The 18,758-nt window shown below is 41.9% G+C and overlaps 1 protein-coding gene across 2 annotated transcripts in view; it reads left to right on the top strand.

Moving 5' to 3' along the window:
• Positions 1 to 18,758, top strand: part of LOC144262694 (gamma-aminobutyric acid receptor subunit rho-1) — a 69,409-nt gene that overhangs the window by 31,360 nt on the left and 19,291 nt on the right. For both annotated transcript variants that reach the window (XM_077812813.1, XM_077812812.1), the window contains 2 exons: positions 7,541 to 7,608; positions 14,195 to 14,418. In XM_077812813.1, the coding sequence (XP_077668939.1) occupies positions 7,541 to 7,608; positions 14,195 to 14,418 (292 nt within the window). The remainder of the gene's footprint in view (positions 1 to 7,540; positions 7,609 to 14,194; positions 14,419 to 18,758) is intronic.

Below are 18,758 nucleotides of genomic sequence, written 5' to 3'. Positions count from 1 at the left end.
AATGTAGATAGAGGCATCATTTATGGATTTTAAATTCTCCTCGTATTGAGCTGAACCTTTGGCTGGTAAAAATATATCCAGGTTCAGTTAACATTTATTTCTAGATTACTGTGAAATCCTTAGGTTATATCTCACTATGATAATGTTTGTGTGTAATCAACTAATGTACAATACTTGCTGACCTTGTCTCTTATTATAAACTAAGAGAATATTTAGACTGCTTTGTGTTAATGTTTTGCTCACAGTCTTGCAGTCGAATGTGACAGCAAACCAAGCTTTTAGAGCAAAGGATTAAGGAAAATGTGCTTTCTTATGACCCGCTGGATTAAAGAACGTTGTAATTTATCTACCCTTCCTGGCTGACAGATGGTCATTCAAATCCAGGATACCATTATACATCCTGATGGGAGAAGCTTTGATTACCAAATGCTTAATATACACAATACCAGTATGTTCAGTTCATTTTAAAATGTCTGCAATTTCAGGACAGTCCATTAATATTATCATTATTTATTATAATAAATATCTTGTACTGTAATTGCCGAAGGTATACAGTGGCTGGTCAAAGTCTGGAAGAGGAAGAGGAAGTACCGCAGTAAATCTATAGAAGAGTCTGTGTATGCATTTAACACATCCTCATTAAACACCAGATGTCTAAAAAACAGAAGTGTTTGGTACTAGCTGGCATGTCTGTTAGCGGTCTGAGATGAAAAGGCAAGTACTGACATACAGAAAAATCCACTCACTCGTAAAGGTAACCCATCCCTAAATTTGCTGCTACCCATACAATACCTATTCTGTGTATTAACAGAATGCTCTCCAGGGCAGTCAGACTGGCAGCACTTAGCACAAAGAATATTAAAAAAAACAAACCAAAAACCCCCCCTTCAAACATACAGAATAAGCACACCATCCCCCTGCATGCGGGCAGATGTGCACTGCACAGAGCCCCATTGAAGTCAGTGGAGCGCCACCTGGGTGCAGGGAGTCCACTCGCTTGGTTCTGACTGCACGATTAGGGCCTAAAGAGCGCACAATCAGCTAGATCCACAGAGAGAAACAGCTTAACCCCTTCTTACCATCTTCACGGAGGATTCATTTTACCCAGGCCTCCTGGCTGTGGAACTCCTATTGACTGGTGTGGGAGTTGAGCATGCAGCTATATTGCAGGATAAAACTCTGCCTGGTTTTATCGTGTACCTGAAGGATGCCGTTTTCAGTTTATCAAAGGCTATAAGTACTTGGTATGTTGAAGCAGTTCCAACAGTCAGTATTGCATGTATTTACTCTTTGAATAAGCAGCAATCTTTAAGGGTAGCATTGTCCTAAGCATCAGCAGATAAAAGGATCTTAAGGGGAGGCCTGGGGGCACTCATTGCCCTTTCAAAAAAGGGTATAACTGACCACAAAGGGTTGGGATAAAGGGCACAGGTGTCAACTTGGCATTTTCAGCAGTGTCCCATGCATGCAGCTCGGGGTTGTTACTCTAGTGTCTGCCCGAACCATAACAAATTCACCTGGCCACCTCACATCCATCCACTGCTCACACAAATACAAATACCCCCAGCCTCTATTACACACTGATTAAAGGATCACCAAGCACACAGGACAGCCTGGGCTGGAGTGAGACATGCAGAGGGGCTGGGAGGGAGACAGGCAGCTAATTGTGGTAGCTGAGCAAGAGGAGGGTCTGGGACAGGCTTCTGGGAGTATGGAGGGGAAGCAGGGTGTGGTTTTGGTTTGAAGGGGGGGTCTCAACTAATGAGGGGCTGCTGCACAGCCTACATGTTGCACTGTTTCCAGGCCCAACTGCTTTTGAGGTGGTGAGGGAGAGGAGGAGTATGGCACTGCACTAAAATATATCAGTCCTGTGGAACCTTCCTCAGCTGCATGGAGGTGTAATTGATGCAGAGGTACAGGCTCACTCCTGAAGCCATTGTATCCCTATATGATGAGCGAGGGAGGACCTGGAGATGGTGGCACTATGGATCCACACTCTGTGTCTGTCTGTAGTGGTCACTTCTGCCACGGCACTTCCAGCCACTAGGCCTTCCAAAATACCGTAGAACAGTGGTTCTAAACCAGGGGTCCAGGGCTCCCTTTGGGTCCATGAGCAGGTTTCAGGGGGTTTGCCAAGCAGGACCTGTGTTAGACTCACTGGGGCCTAGGGCAGAAAGCCTAAGCCCTGCCGCCACCCATGGCTGAAGCAGAAGCAGGAGAAACTTAGCTTCACGGCGTGCCCTGTGGCATGGAGCCCTGGGCAACTGCCTGATTGCTACCCCTTACTGCCAGTCCTGGCTTTTATATGCAGAAAAACAGTTATTGTAGCACAGATGGGCCCTTGAGTTTTTATAGCATGTTGGGGGGGCCTCCGAAAGAAGAAGGTTGAGAACCCCTGCTGTAGTAGACACCAAGCATATCTGTGGCTGCAGTCTTTACTAGTGTAAGATTTTCAGTTCACTGTGATCAGGAGGAACTGGAACTCCGCAGCAGGCTTTCACTCAGTTCTAGAAATTGCTCCGTGGGTGAACTCTGCAGCCTTTAGAAGCAGGACACTGTTCTACACTGAACATGCTGGGTGTGCTGCCTGCCAGGTGTCTGTGCAAGGTTTCCAAGTGCCTGTCACAGCTCTTTTGTCCTCAACAACTCTGATGTCCCTGCATGGTTTGAGAGATAGGAGGTAGTTTTTCTCTGAGTGAATGCCTAGCAATGGTGAAGAGCAAGCCTTTCAGACACACGGAGAGCAAAATTGGTTTACATTACACTTTTATAAAGTGCTCAAGTGATACATATACTGCACCCATCTGCTTCCAGTACCAGAAGGCACCTGCTTGGAACTTGGCTCCTCAATCCCATTTCCTACTCCTACACAGCCAGAGCACAGAAACAATGCTGTTCTGAGACACTCAGCGAGCCATCACCAGGTTAACTGGTGTATTAGGATACATAACGTTGTCGCGGTGTATGGCCAATGTGATGGAGGAGGAGAGGGACAAGGAAACCTAGGATCAGGGATCCCAGAGCGATCTGCCAGAAGATCTGCTTGTGAGGAGAGGTTCCAGCATGCATGAGTTCTCCTCTTAGGACCATTTTAGACAGCATTATAGCCAATAGGTTTGTAGGAAAGGAGCCTGGAGGAATAGATTACAGACCACAGGGCTGTAAGATTGCATGCTTCAGAGTCAGTTTAAATAGCTATGGTTAGCACAACCCACTGGCCATTCAGAAATGGGCAGCAGGCACAAGAGTGTATTAACATAACTGTCCTGTAACTCCTTGCAATGTGTTCTACACTCTCCTGTCACTATCCTGGGCTCTTTAGCTGTTCATCTCTTCTGCCATATTTGTATTACACAACTGAATAGCACTTGTACTCTGCTTCTCAGGGCTTTCAGTGGGAATGTTACACACAGTGACTCTAATCTTGTTCAGGTCAGACTATGAGGATAACATGCAATAGGTTGTATTGTTTTCTCAGAGCATAGCCCCCCTCTTCCCGCAGAGCTCTGAGAGCCATAGCCTTCAGAGAAGGCAGCTGGGACTCACCAGGATACCTCCTGCTGGCTGGCTACCCTCTGGATTGTTTGGTTGGTCTCCCCTTCCTGATTCGTCAGTGAGTGGCAGTTCGCTCATTCTACCCATTTGGTTATTCAGACGGTTTGCAGAGTGGGAGCAGCAGAGAGGCCCAATCCTCCATTACTGAATAGGATTGTTTTCTAGACACCAGCTGTGGGATCCACAAAGGGACTTAAGGCGTTGCAATGCTGAGCATCATGACACCTAACTTTGGCGCCTAGAAAATCACAGGAACACCACTACGATTCACAGTGAATGGGGAGAGATGGGCACTAAGCATGCAATCCACAAAAGCTAGGGTGACCATATGTCCCATTTTGGCTGGGACAGTCCCAGCCGTCCCGACTTACTTTCCAAAAGGAGGCATTTGTCCTGTTTGATCTTGCTGACTTGATCAGTTGGCAAGAGCAAACAGGACAAATGCTCCCTTTTGTCAAAAAAAGTGGGGTGCAGTTTGGACGGGGTCAGCAGAGATGCAGGCCCACACAGGGAGGAGGCAGGGCTGGGGGAGGGGAAGCAGCATTCCAGCATGCGAGGGCCCCCCCTGCAGGGTTCCAGCAATCGGAAAACTATTCCTTCCGCTAATCTGACCCCTTAATAACTAATAGGAGTGAGTCATTTCACCCTTCTGTACAAAATTATATTTTAGGGATCCTAATTTTTCTTAGGACTTGTCTACACACAGTTTTTGTACCACTTCAGCTACAGCAGTTTAGAAACTACTATAATTAAATCACTGCAACCTTTACTATTGACACAGTTACATGAGTAGAAAGGTGCTTATATTGGTATAGTTTATTTAGGTAAATATATGAAAAAAGTTATACCACTGTAAGCACCATTATACTGGTATAACTACATCCACACTAGGGAGTTAGAATTATTTTAACTATGTGTTTTTGAACCAGTAGAGTTAAATCAGTAAAACAACTGTGTATGGACTAGCCCTTAGGTGCAAGTTTCAGTCACCTAGAGAGGTCTGGCTAGAGTGGCATTTAATTGCCATGTACATTTCTTCTGATGACTTTAATACCATTCAGTTAAATTTAGAATTTAAGTTCCACCCATTCTCAAACTACCTGTGTGGGATACCGCTGTGATTGTGTGCAATGGTGTTCTCAGGGCTTCCTGAGGTATTGCAGTCATGTGGACTGGTATTACAACAGTTGTGACTAAAATGGCTTTGGGCCATCTGACATTTTGTATCATCATTTGGGCCTTAATGGCATAGCACTGTCCCAGTTTTGCCTCAGTTTGGCCAGCTCTGTTGTCCAGTGGAATAATGGTCCAAATATAGCCTTCTGCTGCCCTAAAATCCTTCAAAAGAGATGACAGAAATTGGCCCGGTAAAAGGTATTACCTGAGCCACCTGGTCTCACTCAGATCCTGGCACCCACATGGTTACTACAACACTGCAAACAAAGTCTAGTAATGCAGTTTGTTTTTCACTGTTTGAAAGAAGAGGTTTTTCCTTTGCAGGTCAGGGACAAGTTGTAAAGGGATAATTAGTTTTTCCTTCACAGATTAACGGTCCAGTTCATAATTCATACAGTATTAATTAAATCATGAAACAGCACTATCATCAACATAGCTCCGTATTAACCACTGGGTGAGATTACGAATAATTTTCTGTCCGTTACAATTTGATTATGAAGCCCAGACATAATGTAACAGGAAAGGTTCCATAGCATTTGTGTGGGAAGTTAATAAAACATAATTCAATACTACCCAGACGTTTAATTGTCTCATGATAAATTAACTCTGCTTTCTGGAGAGGACGAGGCTCAGGACTAAAAGAGAACAACAAGTGCTAGGGCGATGAGTGAAATAGATACAAAAAAGAAGGTGATGTTTACACAATAATAGGGACACATTATAATAATAATATTTTGCATTACTATAGCATTGGCCATTTGAGTATCTCAACTGCTTTATAAACATTAATGTTCAAGGGCCTGGTCTAAAACCCAGTGAAGTCATTGAGAGTCTTTCCACTGACTTTAATGGGCTTTGGATCAGGCCCAAAGTCCCCCAATGTGCCTGTGAGGTAGGTAGATACCATCATCATTTTGAACTAGCAGTGATGAGGTGGAGGGACACATTTTCTCACTTCTACTCCTGGGCTTCAGCTTCTCAACCATCCTTCATCTTCTAATCATGCCATAGAATGATCTGCTAGCAGCAGAAGATTCTGAGAGGGTGAAATAGGTATTTTACAGTATTTTAAGTTTATCCTTCACCCCAAAGTTGGGGGGGGAGGGAATTTCAGATAACTTTTTTGAGAGAGTGATAAAAAGTAAGAGTGTACCTTCTGACTTTCACTGGCAGTTAAGAAAAAGAAGCAGCATCTTGCAGTAGGTCAGTTTTCACTGCTTCACTTTTAAATGCACTCAGTTTCTTAGTGAGTCACAGGACTGAATCTCAGCTCCTGAAGGGCTCCTAAACTATGGCAGACTCTTGTCAGATGCGTTGAAGGAGGCGACATCCATATACGAATGGAGATCGTGCAGTCTTGCCCCCTGTCTTTCCACAGCCAGGCCCCAAGCAACACCAGCACTCCACAATAAAGCAGAAGTAGGAGAGGAATGATGCAAAGCAGACTTAGGATATGTCTTCTACACCAGGGGTTCTCAAACTGTTGTCTGTGGACCACCAATGGTCCGCAAGTTCCATTTAGGTGGTCCGCAGATAGTTCCTTCTAGGGTGCGTGCCTGGGCGGCTGCAGACAAGAGAATGAAGGGCCACCCACCTAATTAGTGAAGCCGTGCAGGTGTGGCTCCACTAATTAGATGCCTGGACCCTGGAGAAGCTGCACATGTAAGGTGAGGTGGTGACCTTGGGGGGAATAGAGGGTAGGTGGGAGGGGGCAGGGGGGTGAGAAGAGGGGGTGGGGGGAATTTGGGATGTGCAGGGCTGTGGTGGGCAGAGAAAGAGGTGACTTTCCCCAGCTCCAGGGCTGCGGCTGCTGTGGAGAGACCCCCCTCCTTCCCAGCATCAGCTCTGTGGCTGCCGTGGAGGGGGTTAGGTTCGCTTAACAACATTACTCAGGAGTGTGGATTTTTCACACCCCTGAGCGATGTAGCTGGGCAGACCTGGCTTTTTAAGTGTAGACGTGGCTTGAGTGGGGGTCAAAGATCTGGCTCTGTGTTCTTTATTGTATCGTTTGCAATACATCAGCAATTAAATGATGTTTGCAAACCTGAGGCTTTTTGCTATTCAAAGGGACTATACACGGTATACAGTTAACATGTCCAAACGTTTAAATTAAAAAAAAACAAAACACTATAGTTCATTGGGGGTGGGGAAACCTCATAGGAATTACCATACTAATCAGACCAAGGTTCCATCTAGTCCTATGCTCCGTCTCTGACAATGCTCATATCAGATGCTTCAGAAACCCCACTGTGGACAATTATGGAACAATATGTATGTGGGTTTAATAAAGGCTAGTGGACTAGTTCCATTTTTCAATGGTATAAATATTCTCATATATTTACTGAAAATCATCCTATGATATTGAATTTTCTCCTGTGTAGTACATAGGATAGAGCTTACCAGGTGGCGTGTATTTTAGAATTACTTATGGCTGTGGTGTCTTTTTGTTTGTTTGTTTTTGTTATCTGGGAGGAAGGGTTGGGGGGGGGTTGTGAATTGGTTGCTTGGTTTTTTACAATTTTAAATAAATTGTAAACTGCTCTGTTGCAATATAAAATAATAATGATTGTTTTAAGGAGTTACTCATTTAAAGTAATCTGCTAGAGGATGATTGAGCAATGGATCAGTCTAAATACTGTTATAATGATCATTTTGGTATGAATTCTAATCTCTTTAAACGGTTTACTGTGGTTTCTATTCCAGACAGAGCAGACATTTTCCTCTATCCTTTTCAGTGCATTTTAGCCTCAAGGGTTAATTTGTGGCATCAAAATACATATTTTTCTAAAATTCTTCTCTTTTTTTGCAGGCCCTGCAATTCCTGTGGGAGTAGATGTACAAGTTGAGAGTCTGGATAGTATTTCAGAGGTGGATATGGTAAGTTTCTGTCTGACAGCTAATGTAAATGATCTCAAACTACTGTTCCACCACTGTAATGTCATGCAGAACAGAAGAAGAAGGAATGGCAGCTAAGATTATACACTCTTTTCCATAGAACATTTGTTATTCTCGAGAACAATACTGTGCTCCCACAAAACCAAGGATTTTGGTTGCTATGTGAAAGTGATGGAGGTTGATGATTAGAAACTGCTAGGAAAAACCACAAGTATGTCAACTTTATAGCACAGCTCTTTACCTTGAGGTAGCACCATAGCGAGAACTGAAAGACCTGCAATTTCCATGCTACTACATGAGGCAGGTCATCCATTAGGAAAGGGGTCTGAATAGAAAAGAGCATGTGTGAAGATGCAGCTTACCTAGAATCTGCCTTCTGTGGAGGTGAAATTCACCCTAGCTGAGGGTCAGCAGGAGGCCTTTGCCCCATTTCAGTACCTCTTAATCCTTTAAAATAAGCCTTAAGTAGGAGGTAAGTGGTACACAGGACCTATGCTGTCTGACTGCATAGGGTTTAATTTTACACTAATCTCTTCACCTTTGAATTCCTACCCACTGCCCACAGGGAGGTAAGTGAATTCTGCACATTTTAAAGCTTTACAAAATTCTGTGGAGTTATGTATAATTTGCCCCAGCTGCTCACTTTTCACCACAAAATACCATTGGAAATTAGGGGATTTTCTGAGGAGTTATTTTAAATAAATTATACATAATGATACACCCTATGAACAGTGCAAGATAAGAGGAGATAAAAACTAGAGTTAGAGACGAGCTCAAACTGCAACATTAGCATTTGGATCAAGATTTTGAATCTTTCCAAAATTCAGGGCTTTTCAGGCCCATCTAGTTAGATCATTGCAGGTTCTGGAATAGAAAAGCTTTTCAACCCTGTTAAACTTTTTTTTCATTTCTTAGAAAATCATTTGACTAAAGGAAAAAAAATTCCAAAATGTTTCAATATTCCAAAAGGTGGAATTTCAATCAAAGAGGTTCCAAAGGTGGAATTTCAACCCATCTCTTGGGTTGACAGACAGAAAAAAGAAACATCCAACTTCTTAATAGAATTTCTTATGCTTCAGGATTTCTGATCCTCATGAAGGGTTTTTATGGGCTGGGGTTTTTTTAATAAGTCATGTAGCTTTCTCCCCACCTGGGCCCTTGCAGCACTGCCAGCTCTCACTGTATTTGGTTGTGTTGGTGTTAAAGCCCCACTTCCTGGAGTCAAGTGATTACATAATAATCTCAGCTTTCATTTTTCTAAAAAAGTAAGTTTCTAGCCCTCATAGTTGATGAGAAATCTTGAATATCTGACCAGAGTGCACCCTAAAGTCTCAAAATCGAGAAGGCAAAAAAACCCAAAACAATGCTGCATTTATTCATGTTGTTTTCAGTGTTAGTCTAGCCAAGTTGGTCCCAGGATATTTGAAAGACAAAGTAGGTGAGGTAATATCTTTTACTGGACCAACTTCTGTTGGTGAGAGAGACAAGCTTTCAAGCTTACACATAACTCTTCTTTGACCTGAAAAAGAGCTCTATGTATCTTGAAAGCTTGTCTCTCTCACCAACAGAAGTTGGCCCAGTAGAAGATATTACCTCACCCACCTTGTCTCACACATTTATCTCATGGTTTTTTAAGCAAATCTCAGGGTTTTTGCGGGCCTGACTCAATTTTTGCATGCTTGGGATTGACAATGCTGCCACTGCTCCTGACACTGGCCCCCCAAATTAATTGGTTCTCTAGTAAGGAGGAAAGACTGTCCTTTCTAAATATCAATATCCACAGTATGACATTTGATGACTGACTAATGTATAACATCAGAGGCCCTGACATGGCTATATGCATTGTATGTGGTCTCATGACACCACAGTAAACAGCATCATGCTACATGTCCAGCCACATGGCAAAATACTTCGCTATTAGCAAAATAACAGTGAAAGGGGTTTAAAATTTGTTATTGATTCTTGTATTTGATCTTGTGCTTTATATATACAAAAAACACAACATTGCAAGAACTTTGTTTTTTAATTAGACATCAACTAAACTTTGAGTTTGCACTAGATTTAAGCTATGGGAGACAAGTAAAGTAAGTTTTATTTCTCTCCTGCATTCAGACTTTTTATTTTTTTTACTGTGAAGTGGCAAAAAAAGAAGACATTTTGAAACTCTTTAGGATGTCACAATTCAGAAGATTTGTCCAATTCACCCCAAATTGTGCAGGAAAAAAACCCTACATTGGGCCCTGATTTGGAGACTAATTTGGCTTTGTTGTGAGTTTGTTTCATTTAGGGGCGGGGGGTTGTCAGGCAAAATTAGGCTGTAATAAAACTTAGAAACTCAGTTGCATCCGTAACTGCAGAGCATCACTCCATAATAATTAAAACATGATATTTTGCAGCATCTGCAAATGTATCCATTTATGCAAAAAACTTTTGGAATGAGCTCCTGTCTGGAAAATGAACATCTGTTAATATATTATTGCTAAAATGAGATCAGAGCCTTATTAGGGGGTCAAAGAAAAAAGGTTTTCTTACATCCATTTTCTTAAAGCATATATAAGAAAAAGACCTGAACTATAGCTTCTTAGATGAGAATGGACCAAAAGATGAAGGAAGAGCTACAGGGTTATGAGGGACAAGAATGTCAAATTGATGTATTGTGTATAAAACATTTCATAAGTTATAGTGGTCCTCAGTTTAACTTAATAGCATAAGAAATAATTAATAATCTCTACTGGAGTTACTAAAAGAAAACAGATTAAAAACAGGTTTTGATGTTACAAAAGAACCCAACAATTCTGGGATAAAATCCAAACAATTAAAAAAAAATCCAGTTTTTTTGACTTTGTGTCTCAGCTGTCAATTCATTTTTATCACATGTCCACAAGCCAACTGAGTTTCTCTCAGTACAATAGGGTACTATATATTCCCTCATAAAATAGTGCTGGCTTGTTCTTAATCCACAAAGGACCTACTGCCACATCCAGAGTCGCTTTCCAGGCACACTTTTATTTTGCAAACATAAGCAAAGCATACAAAAAAGTGCCACCCTAGGCTATAGCTTCCAGGGGATTTTCCCTTTTGCATCTTTCAGTCCCACCCGCCTCAGGTGCTACTACAGGATTCTTCTGTGTTCAGTTAACTGAGCACTGCCTTCTAGGGCTTTCTCCTCAGCAGGTTCCCACTACCTCGCCTCCCATCCCAGGGGACTCTGGCAGCTTCTTGTGGGGGACCCAGACCCCAACTCCCATTACCCTCCTCTGCCATCATCCTTCCTTACTGACTGCCTGGCTCTATGCAGACCCAGGTGCTGCCCTGGCCTTTTAATTGGCAAAACTGGGAGCACCTGTTCTAGCACAGGGGTGCTGGACCTGCTTCATATAAAGGGGCCAGCCACCCTGCAACATATTTGGTTTCACAGTAAAGCCCTGATCCTGAAAACCTTTATGCACATGCCTAACTTTAGGTACCTGAGTAGTCCCCTGGAGGTCAGTGAGACTGCTTACTAGCTTAAAATTAAATACAAGTGTAAACGCTTGTGGGCTCAAGGTTGTGAAGGATATAACCAAGCCAAAAAAGATGGAACAAATCTCAGATCGAGCAGAAGTTCTATCTTTTGAAAAAGTAGCAAATGATGCAACAAATAAAATAGAAACCAATTGAAATTTATTAAATATTTTTGGATGTTTTTCTACATTTTCAAATATATTGATTTAAATTACAACACAGAATACAAAGTGCACAGTGTTCACTTTATATTATTATTTTTATTACAAATATTTGCACCATAATAATGATAAACAAAAGAAATAGTATTTTTCAATTCACTTACAAATGTAAATTTTTTTTGTTACATAACTGCACTCAAAAACAAAACAATATAAAACTTTAGAGCCTAGAAGTCCACTCAGTCCTACTTCTTATTCAGCCAATCACTAAGACAAACAATTTTGTTACATTTACGGGAGATAATGCTGCCAGCTTCTTATTTACAATGTTACCTGAAAGTGAGAACAGGTGTTTGCATGGCACTTTTGTAGCCAGCATTGCAAGGTATTTATGTGCCAGATATGCTACACATTGTTATGCCCTTTCATGCTTTGGCCACCATTCCAGAGGACATGCTTCCATGCTGATGACGCTTGTTAAAAAAATGCGTTAATTAAATTTTGACAGAAGCCCCTGGGGGTGAATAATATGTCTCCTGCTCTGTTTTACCCGTATTCTGCCATGTATTTCGTATTATATCAGTCTCTGATGATGACCCAGAACATGTTGCTCGTTTTAAGAACACTTTTACTGCAAATTTGACAAAATGCAAAGAAAATACCAATGTGAAATTTCTAAAGATAGCTACAGCCCTCAACCCAAGGTTTAAGAATCTGAAGTGCCTTCCAAAATCTGAGAGAGACAAGGTGTAGAGTATGCTTTCAGAAATCTTAAAAGAGCAACACTCTGATGCAGAAACTATAGAACCCAAACCACCAAAAAAAGAAAATCAACCTTCTGCTGGTAGCACCTGACTCAGATGACGAAAATGACCATGCGTCAGTCTGCACTACTTTGGATCATTATCAAGCAGAACCCATCATCAGCCTGGACGCATGTCCTCCGGAATGGTGGCTGTTTTACACTGTTTTATTTTTGAATGCAGTTATTTTTGTACATAATTCTACATTTGTAAGTTCAACTTTCATGATAAAGAGATTGCACTACAGTATTTGTATGAGGTGAATTGAAAAATACTATTTCTTCTGTTTTTTGCAGCACAAATATTTGTCATCAAAAATAAATATAAAGTGAGCATTGTGCACTTTGTATTCTGTGTTGTAATTGAAATCAATATATTTGAAAATGTAGAAAATGTCCAAAAATATTTAAATAAATGGTATTCTATTATTGTTTAACCGTGCAATTAATCGCGATTAATTTTTTTAATTGCTTGACAGACCTAATAGAAACAATTCCCACACCAGGCCGAAGTCTTTTAAGTCTAGAGAAGTAGAAATGTAACAATAAAAAATAAGACCAAAAAATTCCACAATTTTGGCCAGACTCTCATCTGGGGTAAATCAGTGTCGGCAATTTACACTAGCTCAGGATCTGGCCTCTTATATATTTTTTTAATCTTAAAATGAAAGAGAGGAAATATATCCAACAAAATAATTGGAGGCCCTAAAATTTGGATTCTACAATGTTTTACACACACGAAAGTTCTCGCATCTTGCCACTAAGCCATGTTTTGGAGGGTTTCTGTTTGCATGTTTCAAAAAGACAGTAACAATCTTCCTCATGCATAGGGTCCCATCTACAGCCTGCCTGCAAAGGCTCTGCATCAGACTGCACATGCTCTTTGCACAGCCTTTTGTTTTTTGATTTTCCCCTTGTCTCTTGACGAAATTTAGAAAAGGCTCCCACATTTCACTGCCCTCTCCCAATTTATTCTCCGGCACAGGCTGATGGCTCAGATTGCAGTCCTGTGCATGGGAGTTACTCCACTGGCTGGCTGCATGAAGAGCCATTGTAAGAGCAAGAATGGAAGGCGATGGTTTCTAGGAGCCACCTGCTTCTTTTTTTTATCAGCCACAGGAATGTGAGGTGGGGGGAGGGAGGATCTAGAGTCATGTAGCTATCTCCACCCCACTGCCTTCACCTTCCATCAGTGGATTAGTGTGTTTATCCTCTAGGGGGCTACCCTACAGACCGAGAAACACTCTGTGTGTAAGTATAATATATATTTTATAAATGAATTTTCCATTTGGAGGGTCTTTGGTTTCTGAACTACATAAGTTCATTAGCTCTAATGAAAAATGGACCACAGTTAATCAGTCCTTAGGAGTTAAAGGAGAGCAAGTTACTTCAATGGGGCAGGATTGGGTGCTGAACTTGTAGTTCATAAAGGAGAAAGAAATTCCTGAAAATAAACACAGCTGGAGTATTGTGTCCAGATCTGGACATCACATTTTAAGAAAGATGTAGACAAATTGGAGAGAGTCCCTAGGAGAGCAACAAAAATGATAAAAGATTTAGGAAGCCTGCCCTGTGAAGAAAAGTTTAAAAACTGAGCATGTTTAGTCATGAGAAAAGAAGACTGAGGGAGAAACCTGATAACACTCTTCAAATATATTAAGGAGTGTTAATAAAGAGGAGGGTGATCAATTGTTCTCCATGTCCACTGATGGTAGTATAAGAAGTAATGGACTTAATCTGCAGTAAGGGAGATTTAGGTTAAATGTTGGGAAAAACTTGTCTAACTATGAGGATAGTTAAGTATTGGAATAGGCTTCCAAGGGAGGTTGTGCACTCCCCATCATTGGAGGCTTTTAAGAATAGGTTAGACAAACACCTGTCAGAGATGGTCTAGGTATACGTGGTCCTGCCTCAGTGCAGGGGCTGGTCTAGATAACCTCTCAAGGTCCCTTCCAGCCCTACATTGCTATGATTCTATAATTATTCCTATTTAAATTAGGTTGGATATATTTATATACTGTTGGTGCTATATGCAGTGAAATGTTCTTTCCAAAAAATAAATCATAATGTGAAACCTGTTTCTTTCATTGGTTACTTTCAGGACTTCACCATGACCCTTTATCTGAGACACTACTGGAAAGATGAAAGACTGTCCTTCCCAAGCACGAACAACCAAAGCATGACATTTGATGGCAGGCTAGTGAAAAAAATTTGGGTTCCTGACATGTTCTTTGTACATTCCAAGCGCTCCTTTATCCATGACACCACCACTGACAACGTCATGCTACGGGTCCAGCCAGATGGGAAAGTACTTTATAGCCTCAGGTAAAGTTGCATTCCAATGTTAGTTATTAGTGAAATGACAATGAAAGGGATTAAATTGATTCTTGTATTTTACTTTGTAAAGCTTATACACACACACACACACAAATCAACCGATAAATCACTGAACATCACAATAAAGCATTTCAAAATATATCCCTTATAGTCTCATAAAGCATTAAAGTGTATGGAGAGGCAGAGTGGTTTAGTAATGTAAATACAGGACTGAGAGTCAGGATTTGAACTCTGTTCACAACACTATTGCCACTGACTTGGTGGCTTTAGGTGTTCGCTGCTTATTGCCCTCCCCCCAACCAGTGCAATTTCCCCACAACCTGTCTCCCTGTGCATGCAGTCTATTGAGAGCTGCCTCTCTCTACAGGCCCTCCAGCAGCCAATCTCCCCTATTGTAGTGGTTCCCAATCAGTGGCTCCCTGTGGGGAGCCGCAAGCAGGTTTCAGGAGGTCCAACAAGCAGGGCTGGCATTAGACTTGCTAGGGCTTAGGGCAGAAAGCTGAAGACCCACCGCATGGGGCTGAAGCCCGGAGCCCTGAGCCCCGCCACCCAGGTCTGAAGCCAAAGCCTGAGCAACTTAGCTCTGTGGCGCCCCGGGCAATTGCCCTGCTTGCTATCTCCTAATGCTGGCCCTGGCTTTTATATGCAGAAAAACAGTTGTTGTGGCACACGTGGGCCGTGGTGTTTTTATAGCACGTTGGGAGGGCCTCAGAAAGACAAAGGTTGAGAACCCCTGCACCCCTTGGAACTCTACCAGTCCTGGGGCCTTTTTGGCCCTCCAATACCTATGTATGGTGGGGAGCAGGATTTGGCTCATAGAATTCTATGTAGGGACTTCCCCGGAACAGTTGATCGTGTTAGTTTAAGAACAGCCATACTGGGTCAGACCAATGGTCAGTATAGCCCAGTAACCTGTCTTCTGACAGTGGCTGGTGCCAGATCTTCACAGGGAATGAACAAAACAGGGCAGTTTATCAAGTGATCCGTCTCCTGTCATCCAGTCCCAGCTTCCGGCGATCAGAGGTTTAGGGACACTCAGACCATAGGGTTGCGTCCCTGACCATCCAACCCTCCATGAGCTTATCTAATTCTTTTTTTAACCCAGTTATACTTTTGGCCTTTACAGCATCTCCTGGCAACGAGTTCCACAGGCTGACTGTGCACTGTGTGAAGTAGTACTTTCTTATGTTTGTTTTAAACCTGTTGCCTATTAGTTTCATTGGGTGACTCCTGTTGCTTGTGTTATGTGAAGGTGTAAATAAAACTTTTTCTCCACACCAGTCACAATCTTATAGTCCTCTGTAATACACCCCTTAGTCACTTCTTTTCCAAACTAAATAGTCCCAGTCTTTTTAATCTCTCCTCATGTAGAAGCTGTTCCATATCCTTAATCATTTTTGTTGCCCTTCTCTGTACTTTTTCCAATTCTAATATATATTTTTTCAGAGATTGGGTGAGCAAACCTGCATAATAATGTCATTACAATATTTTGTGTCTTATTATCTATCCTTTTCCTAATGGCTCTTAACATTCTGTTAGCTTTCTTGACTGCTGCTGCACATCAAGCAGATGTTTTGAGAGAACTATCCACAGTGACTTCAAAATCTCTTTCTTGAGTGGTAACAGCTTATTTAGACCCCATCATTTTCTATGTATAGTTGGGATTATGTTTTCCAATGTGCATTACTTTGCATTTATCAACATTGAATTTCATCTGCCATTTTCTTGCCCAGTCACCCAGTTTTGTGAGATCCCTTAGTAACTCTTCACAGTCAGCTTTGAACTTAACTATCTTGCACAATTTTGTATCATCTGCAAATTTTGCCACCTCACTGTTTACCCCCCTTTCCAGATCATTCATGAATATGTTGAACAGCACTGGTCCCAGTACAGATCATCAGGGGACTCTGCTTTTACTCTCTCCGCTGTGAAAACTGACCTTTTATTCCTACCTATTGTTTCCTATCCTTCCACGAGAGGACCTTCCCTCTTATACCATGACAGTTTACTTTGCTTAAGAACCTTTGTTGAGGGACCTTGTCAAAGATTTTCTGAAAGTCCAAGTATACTATATCCATGGGATCATCCGTGTCCATATGTTTGTTGACCCCCTTAAATAATTATAATATTTACTTGTCTGCCTGCATGTGATGTAATTGAAGTGCACTCTGTTTTGTTTCTCTTCAGTTCTTACCTGTACTTTATCAAGTTCCCATTGCAGTGCCAGCTGGATTGTGAGCTGATAAGGCAGATTTAAATACTGCTGTCCCTCCAGCAGTGCCCCATTTCCTAGTGTGCTTGATCCTCTCCTAAAACAAATGGGGAAACAGAAACAGAAAAATACAAAGAGCAGTTCCTTTGATAGCTCACCAAGAAAAGAAAAAGCAAGCCATGGTCTCTGAAGGATATTCCCAGGACAGCAAGCCAAACCAGGGGTAAACTAAGTGTGACGGGTTGGATCACAGAAACCCCCTGGGAGCTGCCACCTGATGTCCCAAGACTACTTCTGCTCCAGCTTTCCTGCCCTGGCAGCTTACGACTTCAGTGCCCTGCCTGGTTTGAGTCAGACCCGCTAGCCTGCTGCAAACCCAGACCCAAGTCTGAACCATGTCCCCTAACAGCTGTAGGCTTAACTGAAAGCAGCTTACAGAAGTGTGCCTGCCTTTAACACTCAGATGCCCAACTCCCAATGGGGTCCAAACCCTAAATAAATCCGTTTTACCCTGTATAAAGCTTAGGGTATACAGGGTAAAACATATTTTACCCTGTATGCACAGCTGTTTGCTTCCCCACGTATTAATACATACTCTGGGCTAATTAATGAGTAAAAAGTGATTTTATTAAATACAGAAAGTAGGATTTAAGTGGTTCCAAGTAGTAACAGACAGAACAAAGTGAATTACCAAATAAAATAAAACACACAAGTCTATGTCTAATCAAACTGAATACAGATAAAATTCTCACCAGTTCCAGTAAACTCTCTTTTACAGACTAGTCTCTTTCTAGTCTGGGTCCAGCAATCACTTACACCCCCCGTAGATACTGTCCTTTGTTCCAGTTTCTTTCTGGTATCCTTGGGGGTGGAGAGGCTATCTCCTTAGCCAGCTGAAGACAAAATGGAGGGGTCTCCCACGGGCTTAAATAGACTTTCTCTTGTGGGTGGAGACCCCTCCTCTCTCCTAGCAAGTCCAGCTCCAAGATGGAGTTCTGGAGTCACCTGGGCAAGTCACATGTCCATGCATGACTCACAGTTTTTACAGACTGAAGCCATTGCCCACATGGTATTTTGAATGTCTCCAGGAAGACTTCTTATGTGGATTGGAGCATTCCAAGATGCATTGTTTCTTAAGTGAATCTTGATTGGACACTTAACTTTGCGAAATCCTTTCTCCAGGAACTGACCAAATGCTCTACTAAGGTTATTTAGAAATCAAGAAAGTACATGGCCAATATTCGTAACTTTGAATACAAAAATGCATACAATGTATACATGCATACAAATAGGATTAATAGATTCAGTAGATCATAACCTTTACATAGATATGTTACATGGCATATGTAGCATAGAACATATTCCAGTTATGTCATATATAATCAGAAGCATATTTCCATAAAGCCTTATGGGGGGCACCATCACACTAAAGAAACAAAAGAATCTCAGGGCATTATACAATGTCACCTTGATCGATTGGTCCATGAGCCCTCACAGAGAGAGCACCGATCACAACATGTCATTCATGTTGTTCTATCCAGTTCTTCAGCCACCTGCTGGCCAGGCATCTGATCACTAGACTGTGAACTCTGTAACCAGGATATATAGCTACAAAAGGGCCTGGCTCCCACTGACTCAAGATTATAGCTGGAGCAACTCAAATATGTCACTTACTTAGAAATTAATAATAAGCGCATCATAATAGAATAGAATGTGAATAGAAACTCCTGAAAATAATTATGATAATCTAGCCTTGAAAAGACAAAGAATTGATTAGTAGTTCAAAATCGATTTTTCTGAGCAATGGTCACAGCCTGACAAAGTTTCATAGATGAAACAGAAGTCTGAGTAAAGGACCTAAGATACTTGACCATCAGTAAATCTGAGGATAGTATTGTGATGGGTTTCCCCTGGGGTGCCAACTGGAACTGGGGTACCGCTGAGCCCTCCAATTTACCAGCATGGGCTCCCTTTCACACAGTTCTGCTGTGACAAGCTGAAGACCTGCTCCTGGTCCTACACTTCCACCAGCATTCACACAGGCAGGGACACACCCAGCTGAAGTTACATGCAGGCTCTCTGACCAGCCACTGCATGAACCAACAATAGAGAGGCT

Source organism: Eretmochelys imbricata, chromosome 3 (genome assembly GCF_965152235.1).
Source record: "Eretmochelys imbricata isolate rEreImb1 chromosome 3, rEreImb1.hap1, whole genome shotgun sequence".
Classification (NCBI taxonomy): Eukaryota; Metazoa; Chordata; order Testudines; family Cheloniidae; genus Eretmochelys; species Eretmochelys imbricata.
Note: the sequence above shows the minus strand (reverse complement) of the source record. Positions and strands in the feature narration are given on the sequence as shown.